The 22,245-nt window shown below is 36.3% G+C and overlaps 1 protein-coding gene across 2 annotated transcripts; it reads left to right on the top strand.

Annotated features, from left to right (window-relative positions):
• Nucleotides 1–351: 351 nt before the first annotated feature.
• Nucleotides 352–18,131, top strand: SOCS4 (suppressor of cytokine signaling 4). Of its 2 annotated transcripts, XM_012663766.1 has the most exons (3): nt 374–593; nt 5,013–5,141; nt 14,422–18,131. In XM_012663766.1, exon 3 carries the CDS (start codon nt 14,514–14,516, stop codon nt 15,834–15,836), a length of 1,323 nt encoding a protein of 440 aa, XP_012519220.1. In that variant the 5' UTR covers nt 374–593; nt 5,013–5,141; nt 14,422–14,513; the 3' UTR covers nt 15,837–18,131. The 2 variants fall into 2 exon arrangements, with proteins under 2 accessions (XP_012519221.1, XP_012519220.1); XM_012663767.1 differs by lacking the exon at nt 5,013–5,141 and having other exon boundaries at nt 352–593; nt 14,422–16,033.
• The last annotated feature ends 4,114 nt before the right edge of the window (nt 18,132–22,245 follow it).

The raw sequence follows: 22,245 nt of genomic DNA, 5'->3' as shown, positions 1-22,245 counted from the left end.
GTACGCCCTCCGCAGCCCCGTGTTCCCCACCCGAGTGGCACCAGCAGGATATGGCAGAAGGTCTGTCAGACGACAAGCCGGGAAGAGAACACGCTTCTCCTTGGTGGGCGCCGGCAGCGAAAGCGAGGACTCACCGGGTGACCGAGCCTCTGCGACCGAGGGAAGGAGAGGAGCAAGCGTCCGCGAACAGCCGCTTCCCGCGCTCGGGCGCGCTCGCCACATTGCGCCTGCGCCGCCCCTCCCACACCCAGCGCGGGTCCAGACCGAGGTCGCGGGGCGGTGGCGTCAGCTGCGCGCCCTCCGCGTGGAAAAGAGCCGGCTGCTGAGGGAGTAAGGGAGGAAGGCAGGGAGCTGAACACGGAAGTGGTGGCTTCGCCTGGGAAGCAGGCGGAGGCTGTGACCGCAACGTCTGGGATGAGGACGGAGCGCCGAGGGGAGGGTGGGAGTTGCAGAAAAGCATCCGCCTTGTAGCACCCACAGGAGGTACAGGAATGGCTGGGCCTCCCTTCTCTACTTCAGCGAGCATCCAGAGGGATGGCGATGGTGATGGCGGCTGTTACTCGGCCAGCCCCAGTTAAGCTGCGCCCCGGGAGGTGAGTGGGGGAAGGGTGGCCGCTGCCTGGCCTCGCAGGCTCCCACCTTCCAGGCTCTCCTCCCAGGCAACCATATCCGTGTCTGTGAAAGGATCCAGTCCACCTTTGGGGCTCGGTTAGAGACAGATCTTTGGGCAACTTCTCTGGAGCAAGAGAGAGCGAGATCTTTTCGAGCCTCTAATCTTTACATCCTTTGTGCCCTCACCTTGTCATATCTGTAGAGATAAAGGAGAAGAGACTCAATTTCAGTTCCAATTGATTACTTTCGGTCCCTGGAGGTATGGGGTGTACATTAATGTTTATTCCTTTCGACTCGATCCAGATATCCTTTAAGAAAAAAGTAACTTGTGTTTCGCTATTCAGATGCCACTTAAAGTTTACTGAAGTGCATATTTAAATCCAAAAGAAGAGTTAGAACTAAACTCTATTGTTGAATACTTCCATTTGATCCTTGGAGTCTCTGCTAAGGTCTTGACCATTATAAGTATATGCTTCACTGTGTCTTCATGTTCTCCATATTGGTAGACCATTCTCTGATGAAAACCTTCACAATGATATTCTTTCGTTAGTACTTACCTTTGAGAATTTTTCTGGGTTTTTGTGACACTCACCTTTCAGCCTCAATCAGACTTATTTTATGACCTAAGCGAGACTCTTCCGTTGTGGAGATTTCCCTATTGTCTTTTAGTCTAGTTCATTGTGAAAAGTTGCAAGCACAGGGACAAACCGTCTTGTTCTTACCGTGGTGGCATTGTTTTTAGTACCAGGGCTCCAGATAGGCTTGCTAGACCCTGAGATTTATGTATGAATGAAGAGGGAGAGTGATTGGTTCAAAAAGAACTTGGGATTTTTGGAAAAATAACCTACTATTGATTTCCCACAAGAGCAAAGGTACCCTGAAATGATGCTTTCTGAGTGACCTAATTTTATTTGGAGATCAATGGTTTTTTTAATAGACTGGTTTATAATTTTTTTATCCAAGTAACTTGAATATCATTGGAGGAGTAGAGTATGGGGTTCAAGATGAACTCTGACAATGTTAGTCTCTGTATTAAATAAATCATGATGAGATTTTAGTGTAGTACTATTCAGAGCCCAGCATAAGAAGAATCTCAGCATTAGATTATATCTATAAAATGCCTTAGCTATAACATCTATAATATTAAAATCATGGGACTTTAAAACTATGAGTGGTGTCCATGCATCTGTCCTTTCTGTATGGCTTTTTCCTCTTATCAATCAAGCCATTCGATTCATAGGTTAAAGAAAAATTTCCTTTGCAAATTTTACATGTATGGAAGGAGCTTGGGCCTTAAAGTTCAACAGCCCTAGGTTTTCATTTTGACCCTGACACATTGTGTGACCTTGAGTATGTTTTTTTACTTTCCTGAAAGTTGGATTCTTCATCTAAAATGGAGGTGATGTTTACCTCTCTCCAATTATTAGAGTACATAGGAGATACTCATGGATGTGTAAAACTGTTATTAATTCCTCATGTTAATGGGGTACTTTGGGTGGATATTTAGTGGTTTCCTTTCAAGTGGGGTTTGTTTAAATAATTATCCATCAAAAATTTTCAAATATTAAAAGATGTATTCTTGCCTTTGTTAGTATAATATGCTTTCACAATTTCATTTGTTTCAGTTGAATGCCTACAAATTGTAATGCCTTCAGTAAGTTCATGGTCTTCCTGAGGGAAATAGATATTCAAACAATATGTACAAAATGATAATGTAGTAATGAAACATATATAACTTAAATATTAGCAAAATTGTCTGGTTAATGAATATAACATAGCTTTTTAAAAAGAAACTGTCACTTTAAAAAGTGAGTGTCAGAAATTTCCAAATGGATTTATTCATCATTAACAGTGCATGTCTCATAGGTATGAGTAGCTGAATGAACTGACTGAAAATGACTCCAAGGTCGCAGATGCAATTGCAGTGAAAGTTAGTTAGCTTTGCTCTGTTACAGCCACTCATATTCTTATAAATAGTGTTGGTCTCAAGGGCAATTGGGTGAGAAAACATGGATAAATTACCATTCTACCAATGGTGGTTATTGTCTATCTAAATAATATCATATAATCTTACAGAGTTTAGCCAAGAGGATGTACCAGTATCGCCTTATGGAAACAGTTTAAAAAATGACTTTTCAGTAAAATATACACTTGGTATAAAAATCATTAATCCTGTGAAAGGTAAGGCTAGAGGAGAATATAACAATAGCTGGGAACAAAGTATTGAAAAAATAACATTGAAGGCAGTTTAGAAATCTGAAGATTTTTATATCTCTTACTGTGTCCTGAAACTTACTAGCCTATTTATTTTCAGGGTTAAATAATGCTTGCATGTCTATAAACTTCATATGGTATAAAAGAACAATAAAAGTCCCTCTCCTACCTGGACAGCCTGCCACCCAGTTCCCCTGGCTAAAGAGCCAGTATTTGATTCTTGTGTTACACTGACACTGGATCCTTACCACAGCAAGACAGAGATAATCAGTGTTTAATGGATGGAAAAAACTAAGACTCAGGAAGGTTGTGATTTATCTAAAGACACACCTACCAAATGTCAGAGCTAGGAATGGAACCCAGGTCTTTTGCCTATTCCAGTGTAGTCTACCGCACTGCCTCTCCGAATCATAGCTATTGCCACAAAACTTAGAATTTAGTAAAACTTACCAGAACACAAAAGCAATTTTATTTAAGTCTAGAGTCACCTTTTACTGGTTTGTAGGTGAAACTTGTTACCCAACCTCATGTAATTGTTACAAAGCGTGAAAAGAATAATCTATAATCAGTTTTTTTTTTTAAAAAACCTTGCATATTATAAGTTGGCTTGCAAGAAACTACAAAGTTTTTGTCATTAAAATTTTGGTTATTTATACCCATAATGTTTTTGTAAAGAATTTAAAACTTTTTAAAAATAACATATTTAATATCAGGAATAATATACTTTGTGATATTTCAGAAATGCTGGAGCCTCCTTGACTTCAGATTTTCAAGGTATGTTTCTGCACAGATTTTCTAGTCTTTTATGAAGCCTTTGTATCTTCTCTTTCCTTTTTCTTAATTGTGCCACTTTCCCACCTCTCGTTTTTAGAAATCATCTTCTTCATGAAAAGTTCTGGGTAAGGAAACAGCTAATACTTATTTTCATTAAGCTCAATATATGTTGTTGTCATACATTTTAATCCAATAGTAAAACCATGAGGTAGCTGGCATTATCCAGATTTTGCAGTGGGAAAACTGAAGCCAAATGAGATTTTAAAAAGCAGGTAACATACCTAATGAGTGGCAAACTCTGAATTTTAGCTTCACGTTTGATGATTTAGCAGTTCATGCTATTTCATCTGCACCATGCTTATTTTTAAATATGATATAATGAAAAACAGTGTAGGTTGTTAATTTTTTATGGATCTTTAAAACTTTAAAATTTTCTTTTTAGGCGAAATTGGTCATTATAGGAAAAATGAATTCAAGGAAATAGACCAAAGTGTCAAAATTGCTTGCCTCTAGGCAATGAAATTATAGTTTTTTCCTCCTTTTTAAAAGGAGGAATGATCCTTTTTAAAAGGATCTGAATGATCCATATATTAATTTATTGAACATATATTGTTTTTATAATTAAAAAATTACAAATTGGAAGGAAAAAATAAATCTGTTCAAGCTGATTTATTCCATAGAGTGTTTCAGAATTGTATCTTAAATATTCTGGTTTCTTAAATTCTGTTAATCTTCCTGCTACTTTTAGAAGTGCATGTACTGCCAGCTCTTAGTTTCCTGCTCATTCTTCGCTCTAGATTAGCCTTCTTCAGTGATAGATTCCTAGACATTTCTCCTTTTCTTTAGCTAGTAAGCTCAAGGAATACACACTCATTTTAATATTAGTCCATTAATGTTTCTCCAAAATTTGTTCCACAAAAATGATTTGTGGTGAGCTATAATAAATATGGGGAGCTGTGGCTTTAAGCGAGTTTCTTTACTGAAGGACCTCCTAGAAGCTTTTGCCAAGTATGCATCATATTCATCCAGAGGAGATGTCTTTCAACACTTATTTGACAACAGAACCCCTTTTTCTCCAGAATATATATTAATGTCTTTTGTAACTAATGTCCACAAGAGTATAGATTTGGGAATGCTGGCATAAACAAACTATCATTAGGAAAGTGGAAAAGTGAGGAGAAAAAAGGGTGTAGTGGTACTAAAATCAATGATTCCTTTTTTTTTTTGAATTACCATTAAGGTCCATGAACCCTGTCTCAGTGGCATGAAAAAAGGAGATACTTTAAAATATTTACTGGACAATGAACCTGTATTACTTTTGTAATGAAAAAAACTTTTTTTTTTTTTTTTTAGTTCAGAGGTTGTCCATATGAACAAACTCGTTTTCACATTTTTTTCCTTAACGTTCCAAGGAGTTCATATGTTGTCTGCTATCCAACAAATTCTATTTGTGTAGTCTAAATGTTTCTACACAATCCAACTCAAATATGACAGACTATGACCAAACTACTTTCAAGGAGTTTTTGGACACATGATGGCAGGTAAACTTTGAAAGTCCCAGGGCTGAATTACTACCAGAATAATAATTTATTTGTGAATTCTTTGTGTAATATATTGAATTATTCTTTATAGGATCTAATTTATTTCAATGTAGTAGTTACATTAATTGTGGTCTTAGATATACATCAGCATTGTAGACATAAGTAGTTCAATGAATAATTAATAAATACAATAATGCTCTTGTTACCCAACGTCATAGAGAATACGAATGAGTTTTCTAGATAAATGAAGCTTAACCCTTTAATTCTTGGATTTTAATTATTTTCTTTAGAAATCTTGGATTAAAATCACCTTCCCTGCCTTATTCAACATAACTAAATATTATTTAAATCTTTTGCTAGTGGAAATCAACACAATGCGCGTTCATTGTGTTACTGCTGTCATTACATTGATAGTAGAACCTGGGACCAAATAGTAACAGAATCTGAGAACTTGCCTTCTTGAAAAGACTTTTATATAAACTTGATTTTTAGACATTTGCCTCTTGCTCATTAAAAAATAATGATTAAAAAAAAAAAAGATGTCACTATGTACTCCCCAGGGCAGTGTAACATAGCTGCCTTCATAAAAAATTAATCATTGAATCAAGAGCCAAAGCAGCCTTCTCCCAAGTGATTCTTTCACCTTCTTAAAAAAAAAAGCTTCTTTGCAGCTACCATCAAAGATCTTTGATTTGTCAGTCTCTTTCAGACTATCACCTTTGGTTTGTGTATCACATAAAATTGGTGATAAATCCACCTTATCATTTTGTATCTCCTCTTCTACTTCATTTATACAAAGTTTGTATAAAATTCCAAGAATTAATGATGGACTATCTGGAACAACTCGTTCAGATTCAGAATACTACACTTTTTTTTTACATTTAGATTTTACATGTATAGACGACACCAAAGCACCTTTTTTAAAAAGTCATATGTAGTCTTGTAATACTACAAATAATTTTGTTTTCACTAAGAATTAATAGTTATTTTTATTGAGCAATATGGTTGAAATTTTTTATTTTCTAAAAAATAAAAGTCTTTTCAAGAAAGCAAGTTCCCATTTGGTTTAATGAAGCTTCTGGAAGAGATTAGAAGATTCTGTTTCCATGTTTAAGTGTAAAGATGTGAGCGTTTATATACATGGTGCCTTTTTATTATTTTTTTGTAGCAAAATCAAATAATGTTGAAGGAAATTCTGAATATCTTTTTTCTAATAAGATCTCTCCATAGCATAAGGTTTTTTTAAAGCAGTTACTTTCTCAATAGTTGTTAAGCTGTTACCTCTGCCATGAAGTGACAGACAAAATGCATGTTTTTTTCAAAAATATATCTACTTGCTAAGTAGCTTCTGAGAACCATTCGTTATCAAACTGCTTTGCCTTGAGATAACTAGCAAACCTGTGTGTTATTAAATTTCCATGGTCATATCTCATTACAAAATATGGTTACAATTCTCTTGTTTAAAATAATACAATCCACAAACCCATTCCAGTAACATGCAAACAATTTTCAGTACACTGAAAGTCTATAAAGAAATAGAGAGGACTGCCATATCTCTTCAGCTTTTTGGAACTCCCACTCTTCCCTCAGGAACACACACACCATTAGCAAGTGACCATCTGACAGTGAGTGCTGGTAACATTATCAACCATATAGTCAATATTAATAATTTTAATTTTTTATAATTTCTAGACAAATATAAATAGAATTTAAATTTTCTTTCTACTTTGAAGACTACAACATTAGATGACATTCTAGACCATATATTGATGTGGCAGAACATAGCATTTTATAAAAGTGGGACTTCTCGGGGATGAACTCAGTCCTCTAGCAAAAGAACAGCTATGTGAAATTTATGTAAAGCTATAATTCTGAGATAGATATAAAACAATGACCAATCAGAAGATTTTCATTGTATTAACTCTTTAAGTACAGGTAAATGTGTAGAAAACTCAACTTGGGCAGTGATATTTTTCACTTTATTTTATGGACACCTGCAGCATTATTAGCATATATAAAAACAGTTTGCCTAAAATCCAAAGACACTTGATTGATACCTATTATATACAAGTCGGTAAGCCTTGCCAAAGTAAACCTGTTTTGTTAGAATGTAAACTTGTGTTAGAAGACAGCTGGAAATTAGATCTCTGGGAGAAAATGTCAGATTGTTCTGTAGCTTCGTGGTCTGTTGAGTTTCAGGTGTATTTGGCATACTGATCTTTTTTCACTTTGAAACATTAGTTTTCCTCCTGAAAATTATATTTGCTCATAAAAATCTGTTTACTTTTTAGTTAGCACTGGGCTAGAGACAAAGATATTGTGTGATTTCTTCAATATGTACTATTTCTGTAAAACTGGCTTAGTATACTAAGACTTTTCAGGGATCATTTCTATAGTTCATCACTACAGATGTCTCTAAATGTGTAGAGCGCCAGAAACCATGAGTTCTCTCCTGAGTGTGAAGCCGGCTCTTGGTGTTCTCTGCAACTGCCGTTTGGCATTGATCAGCTTCTCTTCCTTTGGGAAAGTAAGAGGGAGAGAGGGTGCAGTCTTACTGGTTTCCCTTCCCCCACCAAAAAAAAAAAACTGGTGCTTTAACAAAACAATATTATCTAATTTTTGTTTATTTTTTTAAATGAGGATATATGTTAACATTTATTGAGTACTTAATATATTTAGGATCTGAGTAGACTACTTTATATGCATTATTTCATTTCATCCCCACCAGCCCAATGAAATAGATAGCATCAGAACCTCCATTTCACAGGTGGATGAACAGAGGTTCCAAGGTCATATGGCTGGTACGAATCAGAAACTGGACTCAAATCATGTTTCTAATACCCAATATCACTCCACTGTGGAACTGCATCCATATCATATATGTTTATAGAGATATTGAGAATATTAAAATGGTTATTGTGGTGTGGTGGGATTATGGATAGTTCTCACTTATTTTTATGTACATCAAAATGATAATGTACACCTGAGTGAAAAATTAAATTGAGCTGACAGGCTTAGATAAGCTAAAAAATGCTGCAGTCCCCTCCTACCCCATCCCAAAGGCATCTGTTTTCAAATCTTCTGTTTTTCTGGTATTTACTTTCATATTTCTAAATAATATGCTCGTTTCTTGATTCATTAATTTTTAGACATCTGTTGAGTTCCTCTTATGATTTATAAGAATTTACTTCTATCCTCCTTTCTCCATCCTCTTAGTACAATTATAGCACAATTTTGATGAACATGTAAATATCATTCACTCCTGAGCAGGTAGTTTTACAATTCTGTTTTCTTGTGTAATTTTAGAATTTTTCTGTATTGAATTATTACATAATTATTTTCCCATTTGTATTCTTGTCCTTTCAGTTGAACTTTGTAAAAGTCAATTCCGTTTTTTTCCCCTCAAGATCTTCTACCTTGGAGCCTTACATCCTTGTGTGGTTGTATGGAGTGCTCTCTAGCACCTCCAGATACACCACCTCCTCCACTTCCCTTCTTCATCCTTCCCAGAATTCACATTTCATTTCTCTCCTGTATTGAATGTCTTGTTTAATCTGTTGCATGTCTTTTTTGGGAGCTTACATCCTAATTTCAGAAAAGCACATCATTAAGTATGAAGTAAAATTGTCAATACTTTGCACATCTGAAAATTTCTTTAGTTTATCCTAATATTTGATTGATAGTTTGGTGTTATTTCTTTAAGGTAGGAAGGAAACTAACCTCTAGGTTCTATTGTTGCTGAGAAATAAGATGCCATTCTGTTTGCAGTCTTTTTTTTTTTTTTTTTTGAGACAGTGTTTCACTCTGTCACCTGGGCTAGAGTGCAGTGTTGTCATTACAGCTCACTGCAACCTCAAACTCCTGGATTCAAGCAATCCTCCTGCTTTAGCCTCCCGAGTAGCTGGGACTGCAGGTGCATGCCACTATGCCCAACTAAATTTTCTGTTTTTTGTAGGGATGGAATCTCACTCTTGCTTAGGCTGGTCTTGAACTGCTGGGCTTGAGCCATCCTCCTGCTTGGCCTCCCAAAGTGCTGGGATTATAGATGTGAGCCCGGCCAATTTGCAGTCCTTTAATTATAACTTTTTTCTCCTCGCAGGAAGACTTAGTACCTCCTCTTTATCTCTAGGCTTCCAGAATTTTAGAATAATATACTTTAGTGTTCAGTGGGTTCTTTTGATATGGAGGCTCATGTCCTTTAGTTCTGGGAAATTTTCTCATACAGTTTCTTTGATAATTTCTCCCCTTAATTTTCCTGTTTTCTACAAAATGCTTGTGTTGACCCTCAATTTTTTTTTCTGTCTAGTTAACCCTTTTTTTCTATTTCCTGTATTACTTCCTCAACTTACCCTCCAACTTTTCTGTTGAATATTTTATTTCAGCAATCATATTTTTTAAACTTTCTTTTTTATTTTTTTAAATGCCTGAATAGGGAAGAATAAAACTTTGTTATTCTCTTGTTATCCTCCACTCCTTTTTTTGTAGCATCTTACTCATTCATAGTTTTAATATTGTCTCTTACCTTGAAATAAATCAATTTTTATTTTCTACTCCTTCTGTGGTTACTATTTTCTCCAATTTCTGTGTATTTTGGTCTTTCCCCATTTGTGTTAGAAGCTTGCCTCGAAAGTCTGATGACCTGTGAGTATTATTCATATTCCAGAGTGCACACTATGCTGCCTGGAAAGCTGTTTGTGAGTAGGCAAGGCTTTTGGACACGTGAGCTTCACTGTGTGCTTGGGTGGCCATCCAGCTTTTTATTGGAGGATTCCCAGCTATCAGCATCAGTGGTTCTTTTCTCTTTGGCCATTCTGTTTCTCCAGGAAAGTTATCTTTCACTCTCCTATTAGGGAGGTATAAGTCTGGCTGCTGGAGTTCTAAGAGCTGAATGGAAGAAAGGAGCAAGGAACTTTTTATTTAGTCATTCTGTTTTTAGTCCCTGGCCTCCCCTCTATCCTCTGCTGTGTCTGGAATCTCAGCTGACCTCCCCATTTTCTACCTTGTTCTCCACCTGCACTTTCTGAAGCATCTAGTGCCTGTGGGTCCTGAACTTTGCCTGCTCTGTTGGTTTGCTTGTTATCCATGTCACCCCTGTGCCTGGTGTCACCTGCCTCTCCACTGCTGAGTCAGTTATTCCTCCTCCATTCATTTTCTGTCCTGTTTCATGACTCATGTCATAGATATCTGCTAGTTTCATTGCAGACGAGGTTTGTGGTATTATTTCTCATTTTTCCTTGTTGTTTTGGGCTGACTTCTGAGAGAAGGATGGGGCAAAAAGATTTTCATCCAGCCATTTTCCAACCACAATTTCTAAGTAATTATTTCTTTTATAATTAAAAAAATTTAAAAAGCTGTTCTCATCTTGGGGGGAAATCAAGTTTCACTGCTCATTAAGAAATTTAGGAATTGAAAGAAACAGTAATGACTAAGGAAGCATTAGAATCACTGAAAGATTTTATAAGAAGACTTAGTTATTTTTTTAGGTAGCGAGAAGGTTTGAGAGAGAGAGATTGAAGCCAGGCTCTGGTAAAGGTGAAAATGTCAAGAACAGAGGTAGAGAGCTTAGCTCTGATATGGAAGTGAAGGAAGAAACACCACGGTTTAAAGATAGCAAGGAGGCAAGATTAGGGAGCTCACACTCAGTGGAGTAAAATTATTCATACATCTAATAAACTGCTACTGATATTTATTTAGTAAATAAAAGCACCAGGCATTTTAAACCTTAATAAATGACACTTTATATTCTTTTTTTTTTTTTTCTGAGACAGAGTCTCACTGTGTTGCCTGGGCTAGAGTGAGTGCCGTGGCGTCATCCTAGCTCACAGCAACCTCAAACTCCTGGGCTCAAGTGATCCTCCTGCCTCAGCCTCCCGAGTAGCTGGGACTACAGGCATGCGCCACCATGCCCAGCTAATTTTTTCTATATATTTTTAGTTGTCTGATTAATTTCTTTCTAATTTTAGTAGAGACGGGGTCTCGCTCTTGCTCAGGCTGGTTTCGAACTCCTGAGCTCAAACAATCCGCCCGCCTCGGCCTCCCAGAGAGCTAGGATTACAGGTGTGAGCCACCGTGCCCGGCCTACTCTTTATATTCTTTAGCCTACCTTGTTGCTTCTACTTACTTTTGTTCAGTGGAATTTAGATCAATGCTGTTGAATATAATCTTTCTTTTAAAATAAGATAAATAATTTTTCCCTAAGGATTATATGCTAGTGAGTTCAATAAATCAAAATATAGCCGTCCCTTGATATCCTCAGGTAATTGGTTCTGGGACCTCCACAGATACCAAAATTCACAGATGCTCAAGTCCATTATATAAAAATGGAGTAATATTTGCACACAACCTATGCGTGTCCTCCCGTGTACTTTAAATCATCTCCACAAGCCAGACATGGTGGCATGCACCTGTAATCCCAGCTACTTGGGAGGCTGAGGCAGGAGGATTGCTTAAGCCCAGGAGTTCAAGACCAGCCTAGGCAACATAGCAAGACCCTGTCCCCCCAAAAAAATTCATCTCTAGATTACTTACAATACTTAATACAATGTAAATGCTATGTAAATAGTTTTTATACCATATTGGGTTTTATTTGTATTTTTTTTATTGTTCTGGGTTTATTTTCTATCTGAGGTTGGTTCAATCCACGATGGGTAACCCATGGATACGGAGGGCCAATTGTAATAACTACAATCACCAGATGCTATTCAGTATTTAGAAATGGAGTACTATATATGGTGAGTCTTTATCATTAGTTCACAATTTTTTTTTATGATACCTGCTTTCCTTTTATTTATTTATTTATTTTTTTTTTGAGAGTCTCACTCTGTCATCCTGGGTAGAGTGCAGTGGCATCATCCTAGCTCACAGCAACCTCAAACTCCTGGGCTCAAGCGATCCTCCTGCCTCATCCTCTTGAGTAGCTCGGACTACAGGTGCATTTCATGATGCCCAGCTAATTTTTCTATTTTTAGTAGAGATGAGGATCTCACTTTTGCTCAGGCAGCTAATTTTTCTATTTTTCATAGAGAGAGGGGTCTCACTCTTTCTCAGGCTGGTCTTGAACTCCTCGTTCAAGTTATTCTCCCGCCTTGGCCTTCCAGAGTGCTAGGATTACAGATGTGAGCCACCGCAGCTAGCCCATTAGTCCACAGTTTTAAGCACTTGCCAACCATATTTGCCAATATAGATGCTTGTTTCAAATCCTACTACTTTGAAAGTGGATTCAGGTGTCTATAGACATTACTTGACTGTTGAGATTTTTAATATTCCTCCAACATAATCAGAAATTTAATTAGAATGTTCAGTGTGACTGATTTTTTTTTTCAATCACAAAATTCAGCTTTCATTTGTGATAATAAAGCTCCTCCCCCCAATTCCTGGCTTAAATTTTATTACACATAAGAATACTTAAGTAAATTCCATCTGTGATCAATTATTATTACCATTAGTCTCTGTGAAACTCAGTATTTTACATTGTGAATTCTAGTATATCTTGCCAACTTCATATATTCCATATCTCCATTAAAAAGAAGAATACAAGGGAGTATATGTATAAAATGCCAAATTTTTATCCAATTTCATATTTTCTAAAAAGTGCCTAGACTGATAGAAAAGCTTTGTCCTTTAGAAATTCATCTGCTTGTTTTCAAATGATCAAGAATACAAGGGAGAGGCTGGGCACGGTGGCTCACGCCTGTAATCCTAGCACTTTGGGAGGCCGAGGCGGGCAGATTGTTTGAGCTCAGGAGTTGGAGACCAGCCTGAGCAAGAGCGAGACCCCGTCTCTACTAAAAATAGGAAGTAATTAATCGGACAACTAAAAATATATAGAAAAAATTAGCCGGGCATGGTGGCACATGCCTGTAATCCCAGCTACTCGGGAGGCTGAGGCAGAAGGATGGCTTGAGCCCAGGAGTTTGAGGTTGCTGTGAGCTAGGATGATGCCACGGCACTCTAGCCCGGGCAACACAGTGAGACTCTGTCTCAAAAAAAAAAAAAATAATACAAGGGAGAGATCTCTCCAAAGCTATCAACTTGGCTTTTAATATCTGTGAAATTTTTTTAAAGTGGGGACTGAAGGAAATCAAAATATTTTACCCCAAAAGATATTTCTTTGACATATTTTGAGATGACTGCTGAGAAAGCCAGCAAATAGAAGTAACCCTGAAATCAGTCTCTTGTGGGAGAGATTTATATCTATAGAGAAATCTGCACTGGTAGAGCAAGGTTTCCTCTGAGGCTTTCCCTTGTCCAGATCTAGGACAAATTAACTGAGAGTCTGACACCTTTAAAGTTCTGAAGGAAACATTCACCATCTATTCTTCCTGAGAGGTTTCATCTACATAACAAGAACAACTTTGCTAGCCAAACCTCTCTTCTCTCTCTCCCAAAACCTATCTTAACACTGTAATCTGATTTACTACTAACCTGATTTTGGCCATGTTCTGAGTGCTCATTTTTTTTGTAACCTCAAGATGGCATATAAACTTTTGAACCCCATTGGGAGTTGGGGTAATCACTTTGTGGTTCTCCCTGTGTGTACATTAATAAATTCATATGTCTTTTCTCCATTAAAAAGAAGAATACAAGGGAGATGTGCATAAAATTATGCCAAATTTTTATCCAATTTCGTATTTTCTACAAACTGCCTACTGCCTAGACTGATAGTGAAGTGGACCAGTTATTGAAATGAATTGACAACACTGCATTGAGAATGCTTGGTTGGCATTTCTACTGTTTGGTGGTGATTGTTTACTTGATAAATTCTTACAGCTTTACAACTTAAAATTGTTCACATTTTAATCAATAGGAAAGGAAATGAGAGAGAGGTGATGAAACCATAGGGTAGTGGTTCTCAAACACCAGCTCATAGATTTGTGACTGTCTCCTACAAAGAATTCCCTGGTCTGTCGTGAAATAAGAAAAATGTGGTTAGGAGAAATGGGCATAACATATACTTCAAGATTAGAAATTATTCACAGTTGAGCATATATTATGGTTGATAAAAGAGGCTTGTCTTCTTCTGACCCACGCTGAAAATTAGTTATGGGAAAGGAACTCAGACTCTTTACTCTATGACACTATGAAACTGTTAGTATATGGGAAAACAGTTTAAGTGGGAACAAAATATCTTGGGATTGCCTTCCAACATATCCAACAAACTCTTATTTTTTTCATGTACTAATTATGCTTTTTCATCTTATGTCTAATTGGGGCTTAATATGTATATAATAACTATACAAGGTGGATGACAAATGGTTAATGACTTTTTTTTTCCCCTTAGATACATCCAGAAAGTGCCCAGAAGAAACTTCCTGCTGGAAAAACTGAAAAAGACGTATTTATAACATTGGAATTTGTGGATAATTTGTTAAAATGGCAGAAAATAATGAAAATAATAGTAAAAATGTAGATGTAAGGCCCAAAACTAGTCGGAGTAGAAGTGCTGACAGAAGGGATGGTTATGTATGGAGTGGAAAGAAGTTATCTTGGTCAAAAAAGAGCGAGAGTTGTTCAGATGCTGAAACAGTAAATACTGTAGAGAAAACTGAAGGTTCTTTAAGGAGCCAAGAAAGGAAGCACAGCTGTTCGTCTATCGAGTTGGACTTAGATCATTCCTGTGGGCATAGATTTTTAGGTCGATCTCTTAAACAGAAGCTGCAAGATGCTGTGGGGCAGTGTTTTCCCATAAAGAATTGTAGTAGTCGGCACTCTTCAGGGCTTCCATCTAAAAGAAAAATTCATATCAGTGAACTCATGTTAGATAAGTGTCCTTTCCCACCTCGATCAGATTTAGCCTTTAGGTGGCATTTTATTAAACGACACACTGCTCCTATAAATCCCAAATCAGATGAATGGGTAAGCACAGACTTGTCTCAGAGTGAATTGAGAGATGGTCAGCTAAAACAAAGAAGAAACATGGAAGAAGATGTAAACTGTTTCTCACATACCAATGTTCAGCCCTGTGTTATAACCACCAACAGTGCTTCGTGTAGAGGTCCTATGCCTGGCTCTGTGATGAACCTAGTTTCAAGTAACAGTATAGAAGATAGTGATATGGATTCAGATGATGAAATTATAACACTTTGCACAAGTTCCAGAAAAAGAAACAAGCCCAAATGGGAATTAGATGATGAAATCCTGCAGTTGGAAACACCTCCTAAGTACCACACCCAGATTGATTATGTCCACTGTCTTGTGCCAGACCTCCTTCAGATCAATAACAATCCATGTTACTGGGGAGTTATGGATAAATATGCAGCTGAAGCTCTACTAGAAGGAAAACCAGAGGGTACTTTTTTACTTCGAGACTCAGCACAGGAAGACTATTTATTCTCTGTTAGTTTTAGACGCTACAGTCGTTCTCTTCATGCTAGAATTGAACAATGGAATCACAACTTTAGCTTTGATGCACATGATCCTTGTGTCTTCCATTCTCCTGATATTACTGGGCTCCTAGAACATTATAAGGACCCGAGCGCCTGTATGTTCTTCGAACCACTTCTGTCCACTCCTTTAATTCGGACTTTCCCCTTTTCCCTGCAGCATATATGCAGAACAGTTATTTGTAACTGTACAACTTATGATGGCATTGATGCCCTTCCAATTCCTTCTTCTATGAAATTATATCTAAAGGAATATCATTATAAATCAAAAGTTAGAGTACTCAGGATTGATGCGCCAGAACAACAATGCTAGGATAAGGATAGGAACATGGAAATGATTGTATGCATATTTTCATTTAATATTTTTCTTATTATGCCACTTTAATTTTTTCTACAAAGGCAGCGGAGTCTAAACCTGCCCTAAATTTTACTTCAAGATCAGTTTTTCTTTTATGATACACTAATTGTTTAAGGTTATACACTAGAGGTTAATAGATATTTTTAACCAGGTCTTTGGTTTTTGTTTTTACCATGAAGAGTGTATACTTAAATTTTTTCTTTTCCTTAATTTATACATACTCTTGGCATATTTGAAATTTGGTAGGCATTGCCAGCACATTTGAATATTCTGTATTTCATGCTTTAAAAAATAATCTTACTCCTTTCCTACATGTAAAACATTTTGTTAATATATGTCATCAGTATTCCTATGCATAAAATATAGTTTCTCCATCCCCCTTTTCATTGAGTTTTAAAATTCTTCGGTAAAGCTGAGTGTTGTAATTCACTATCCATACTAATGTAATTGACTTCTGTTAACTTACTAATAGGGATGCTAAATGTAACAGAATGGTTTAAAGTCAAACTTGGTATGTTTTCATTTGAAATATAACTATAAAGCAGGATTACTAAATTTAATTAATCTGGTCAATGAGAATCAAAAGAAAACATTCTGGTTTTTATTCTTCTATAATGTGGCAGAGTTATTTGTTATTCTTGAGTAGGTCTTTCTTAACCTGGAAGACTTAAACCATCTTCAAAACATAAATTTTGTTCCATTCTCATTGGAAGCATTAAAAATAATGATAATACCATTAGTAGCTAATAGTTACTAAAGTACTAAAGCAACTGTAGGTTTTTTCTGTATTAACTTATGAACTATTGCTTCTACTTAGCCCTTTTATAGAAACTCAGAGCCTGTTACTTTGGGGAAATTCTACAATTTATAAGCAGCCACAAATTTACACTGGTAACCAAAGAATACCCAAGTCTTTTTTCATTATTTTAAGTTGAACTTGAGTAAAGATTGAATAAATAAACGTGGAATTCAGTGTTCAGGAAGCTTAATATTCTTTTTGATCTACAAGTTCTAAATAATTATTCCTGTTGTTAGAATTGGCTTCAAAAAAAGAAAGCTTTTTTACAGCTACATGGCTTATGCCATACAGAACAGTACTGGACAAAATGGGTAATATTTTAAATTTACTATCCCAAGAACAGGGCAGCATTTTTAGAAACATTAGTCCAATGTAACTAGTAGAGATAAATGGAGTGGTATCCTATCTAACTTATTTTTTAAAAGAGTCAATGAATAATAGTAAATCTAGATAGATCGCTCAATTTTTCTTCTGATGAGCTGTCTACCCCTTTGTACAGATTGGCATTTTTAATATAGTAATTGACTTCTTTGATACTAGTTTAGCTGTATTAGGAAACTGCTTCTACTTGGATGGAAAGAAATTTGACTCATAAATTTCCAAGTTAGAACAAATATTTCTTAATTATTGCTTTTATGTGAAGTAGCATTTCCCTATCTTGCAGTTCTACTGTTAACTCAAAGATGGTATTTTTCAATAATATCTTTAAAATAAATTTTTAGCAATTATCACAAAATTAAATCAGGAAACTCCCTGTTACCATTATCTTCTAGTATTTTTTTTCTCAGTGATCTCAAGATTGTCTTGGTCTCAGTGAGGGGTAGCTACAAAAACAGCACCTCTCAACATGATGAGGCTCAGGATATGACAGCACCAATGTCAGGATAAATGTCTCTTCTAAAGATGATATTTATGTTTTACAAAGGTAGAAGTGTCTCATACTACCTCATCTTTATTGTGGCACTTTTGTAGATCACTGAGAAGCTTAATTAACCAATATACCACTTCCTAAATATCCATCTTTGATGAAAGAAAATTAATAGTGTGGTAAGAGTCTACCCATGATTATAGTTTTTTTATCAGAATTTGATAAGACTTTCTGTTTCTGTGAAACAATTATTTTAAATATTTTTCTTTTAAAAGCAACTTTTTATCAGTACAGAAAAACCTTAAAGGATGACTAGCTTATGAATATTCTGTTAAAGTATAGTTTTATAAAGAAAAACGAAATATAATTATGTTGTCTTTTATAGTAGTAAAAATTAGTGTTTATATGAAAGTCAAGATCTAAGTAGCTTTTCATATAATTCAGACTAATTGCTTGTGATATATTTTCTCTGGCTTTGTTATTTTTTCAATTTCAAGATTTTAACAGCTGTTAACACTTTCAAAATACTGCCATATATGTAGCCTTGAAGTAGATAATCTAATAAATGAGAGCAGGAAAGAGACTCATTTACTATGAAATGATTTGTATTTTTCCTTTGGTATTTGTTACAATGAAAAGAAATTTGGAAGTAGAAATTTAAAGACTTGAGGAGGGAATTGTTTACCATGAAGGGAAAAGGAAAGAGTAATGGTTAATTTTTTAAACATTAAGGGATTGGAATTTAGAAAGGTTATCCCCTTTCTCTGTGTTTTTGTGAGAATATATTTGGAAGAACATCCAGTATTCAGAAATTAACTCATAAAAATGTAAAAAATGTATTTATTGGACTAAAGATGAGTAAGTTTTGAGGGGACAGTGTGGGGAGATATAAATATATCTAAATACTGTTTGAGTTTTGTAACTCTAAGTTGGACATTGGGAACATTTGAAAAGTGCAAATTCCAGAGTTGAGAAAGCATACAGTATGGTGGAAATGTGTAGAGCTTATTGTTGAGAGAGGATGGAGCTAAAAGAAACAAGATAAAATATTAAAATTAAGAATTTAGGCATTACCACAGGGAAAAGCCTTGACAATGAAAGGGAACTACTTAATCGCTAATAGCTAGTCTGGACCAGACACTTAACTGCACTTTGGGAATCAGCCTGCACTAATCAGGAAATAAACTTGACTTTTCTATTTTTCTTTGAAGCTTTTCAGGACATACCTCCTCCCCATTTTTTTTAAACCTGCAGCATCTTGATTCATACTATAATTTCTGAGATAAACTGAATGAATTTTTTTTTAGGTTCCTTGAGCATTTTTGTATGAAGAGTCATATGTGATCTTTCTATAGTAACCATGCCATTCACTTAAATAATTCATAGAGGCAATGGTTTAATTTAGGAAGGCCTAATAGGAAGAAGATTAAAGGAAGCTTTTAGTCAGCCTGTGGCTAGATTTATTGATTTGGTGATCAAACCTGTGTTCTTTCCTGAATTCAGCTAATGGCCAACTGTGGTCAAAGAATGGCTTTCAGTTAAAGTTTTGTCTTATTATTTATTATAAATAATATAAAGAATGTCATAATTAGAAATCCTTTAAAAAGTAGAATAAATGTGGCAAATAGGACTCATTATACTAATTCTATTTCTTTTTATAAGAAAAACACATAAATCATTATCATTTATTCATGAGTCAAAACCATTAAGAAGATAGATCAAGTTATCAGCTTCCTGTCTCTAAAGTTTGGATCATTTTATAGATCCATGTAATAGAGAGCTTCCTTCCTATGAAACAAAAACCTTGAGATCCAACTCTATAAGTATACTCTTACTTTTCATTAAAATTATTTCTTGTCATTTTAGCTATAACCAGAATCCAATAAACACCTTATGTATTGATTTTGGTAGAGTAAATTTCACAGGAAAGTAGACTTATATAATTATAAGACATTTCTGGAGATAACGCAAGGAAAACAATGTTTAAATGTAAAATAGCCTGTGTAATGTTAGGTAACTTAATGCCCAAATGAAGAGAAGATTTTAAATCAAGCAAATTATTGTTTCTACTTTGGGGGAAAAAATCTTTACAATTTTTGTTTCAACAATCAGAAATGAGCAGTGCTACAAGAATCCATTGATACTATTCTAATGCATTAAGATATTGGACACAAAGTGAAGGTAACTTTTTAAAATCGATTGGCTTGTAAGTAGAAATGTACATTAATGATATAACCCAATAGAAAGGGATTTAGGGCACATGAATCCTATTTCAAATAAAGCCAAAGTCTGTTTTTAATTTACTTTCTAAATCGTGCTTTGCCTTCATTTCCTATAAAATGTAGGTGTTAATACTTGTCACCTGACTTCCTGTTAATTCTTCGATAAGAGACGACCCTTAGAGCATACTTGAAAATAATTGCTGTACAGCCATTAAGTATTAATGTGATGATAGGTTTTCAGAATGTCTCCGCAGTGGACCCTGCAGAATCACTTTCACTTCCTTGAGTCTGTAATCGACTTTCTTGGCTTGATTTAACAGTAGAGATAACAGTACAATTTGAATTTATGGTTTAGATTCTGCAATTAGATGAACTGCAATTTCCTCCTACCCTTCATATGATGGTCTATGTAAAATTGATGTTTGCCTAACTTATTTTTAAAGTTGATTACATTTGCAGGAAATAAAGATAATCACGTTTGCCATGGTTATAATCAAATCTAAGCTTTCAGACTTGAGAGCCATGGTGTAAAACTCAAGGAAGTTTACTCAAATTATGCTGACTTTTCTAGAATTGGATAAATTCTGTGTAAGCCAAGTAGAAAGCTGATACATACTTGAATATACAGAGTTTAGTAACTTCACAAATTCACTTTCATTCAGGCTTGTATGATCTACCCCTTACCCCAAAAGAAGTAGACTATTTCCACTTTTATTTCTAATCCTGAAGTTGAATGTTTCTTCTTGGATGTGAGTTCAAGTAAATTGATCTAAATAAATTTTCATTTGTTCTTAATTAAAACTTCATATATAAAGTCCAAAGGCCTTGTGTTTTGTTTTAGAAACATATGTCCTTACCTCACACATTGAACTTAGAATCTGAAAAAGAGGAGTTGAAAAATCTATATTCCTTCACATGTTCTAATTTATGGTACATTCCTTTTGGTTTTCAGTGTTAATCAGTTTGGGTCTTGCAGAAGCACATGCCAAGGTGTGATTAGACGTACAAGAGATTTGGGGTGAAACACCTATGAAGGATATCAGGGAGAGGGGAGCAGGAGAAGGTGGGGAAGTCCTCATATCACATTGCAAATCTGACCCCTGTGAAAGGCTGGATAGAGTAGAGGGGGCTTCAGACTGCAGTGCAGTTCTGGGAAAGATTTAGATGAGCAATTAAGTTCCCAAGCAAAAGTTGTCTGTAGGCAAGTCCACATGGGAGAGGAATGGCCTGGATCTAGAAACCCTACCATGCTCAATTATTGGCTGGTTGCAGACGGGGAAAAGCTGGAGGCTATCCATTACTGGTACACAAGGCCAGGACTAGGGTAAAGTGAGCAAGGCACTCCACCTGGGGGAAAAAAATTTTATTGAAAGACTCAGTAAGGAAGCTAATATTTTTGGTGCAATATTCTAAAATTGGAATTGATGCAAAAAACTATGATGAACAAGACCCCAATTTTAAATCAAGACCTAACTTTCTGGTGCCTCAGGCTTCAATATGGCTGCACAAGGCACTGATAATTCATTGCCTCCAATGAGGACAAGGCAGTACTAGTGTAATTTTCCATAGACTTGTATTGTACCCTTATCCAAAAATACGTCCTTCAAATACCTAGTTTAGGTATTGTAAGTTCCTCTATTGCATCTTTTTCACTGTAAGAATTATATGTGCTGCGGAGCATATCGAGGGATGTCTTCAAGAAGTTCATAGTTACATGTCCACCCACTGACCCCACTAACGGCTTACACAAAGAAGCAAAATTTAACTATATACTTTGAAGATATTTTTATATATAGAAACATGTATATATTTTGCACACCATATAATTATGACATAGTCACTACAGTGAAGGTTCCGTTCATTGATGGCTGAGGCCATGTGTCAATCATCTGGGCCTGACACAGGAGGTACTTGATACTTATTCAAAAATGAAGGTAGGAAGCCAGGCACAGCGGCCGGCCTTGAGTCCTAGCTAATAGGGAGGCTGAAGGCGGAGGATCGCCTGAACTCAAAAGCTCAGGGCCAGCTTCTCAAAAAAAAAAAAGTGGGGAAAAGAGGTCTCTCGATCAGGAAATATCTGCACAGACAGCAAATATCAATTTCTTTTAGCAAATACCAATTTGTCAAGCGATTTGCAAAAGTCCTCCCTTTCCTGCACTGATCTTTACCTCTCCCCACTTTTTGGCCCAGGAGTCTGGTTCCCGGGACGGGCAGAAATCTGTATCCAACCCAACGTGCTTCGAGGTTTAGATGTACAACCACTGAGTTTGAGAAGCCACAATCTGCCCTCAAACCGCTCAAGGCAACAAGTTAGCAATTTCCGCCCAGCTGCCCTGAAGATCCCAGGCCACCGGCGTTTTCTCGGAGTCCTTCCGCCCGCCCACCAACAGAAAATAGCCTGGGCCGGCGTATGGGGCCGGCGGTGGCAGTACCGCCGGGGGCCGGCGGGGGGCGCGCGCGGCCCGCACCGAGGGG

Source organism: Propithecus coquereli, unplaced genomic scaffold (assembly GCF_000956105.1).
Source record: "Propithecus coquereli isolate 6110/MARCELLA unplaced genomic scaffold, Pcoq_1.0 Scaffold83, whole genome shotgun sequence".
In the NCBI taxonomy this organism is placed as follows: Eukaryota; Metazoa; Chordata; class Mammalia; order Primates; family Indriidae; genus Propithecus; species Propithecus coquereli.
Note: the sequence above shows the minus strand (reverse complement) of the source record. Positions and strands in the feature narration are given on the sequence as shown.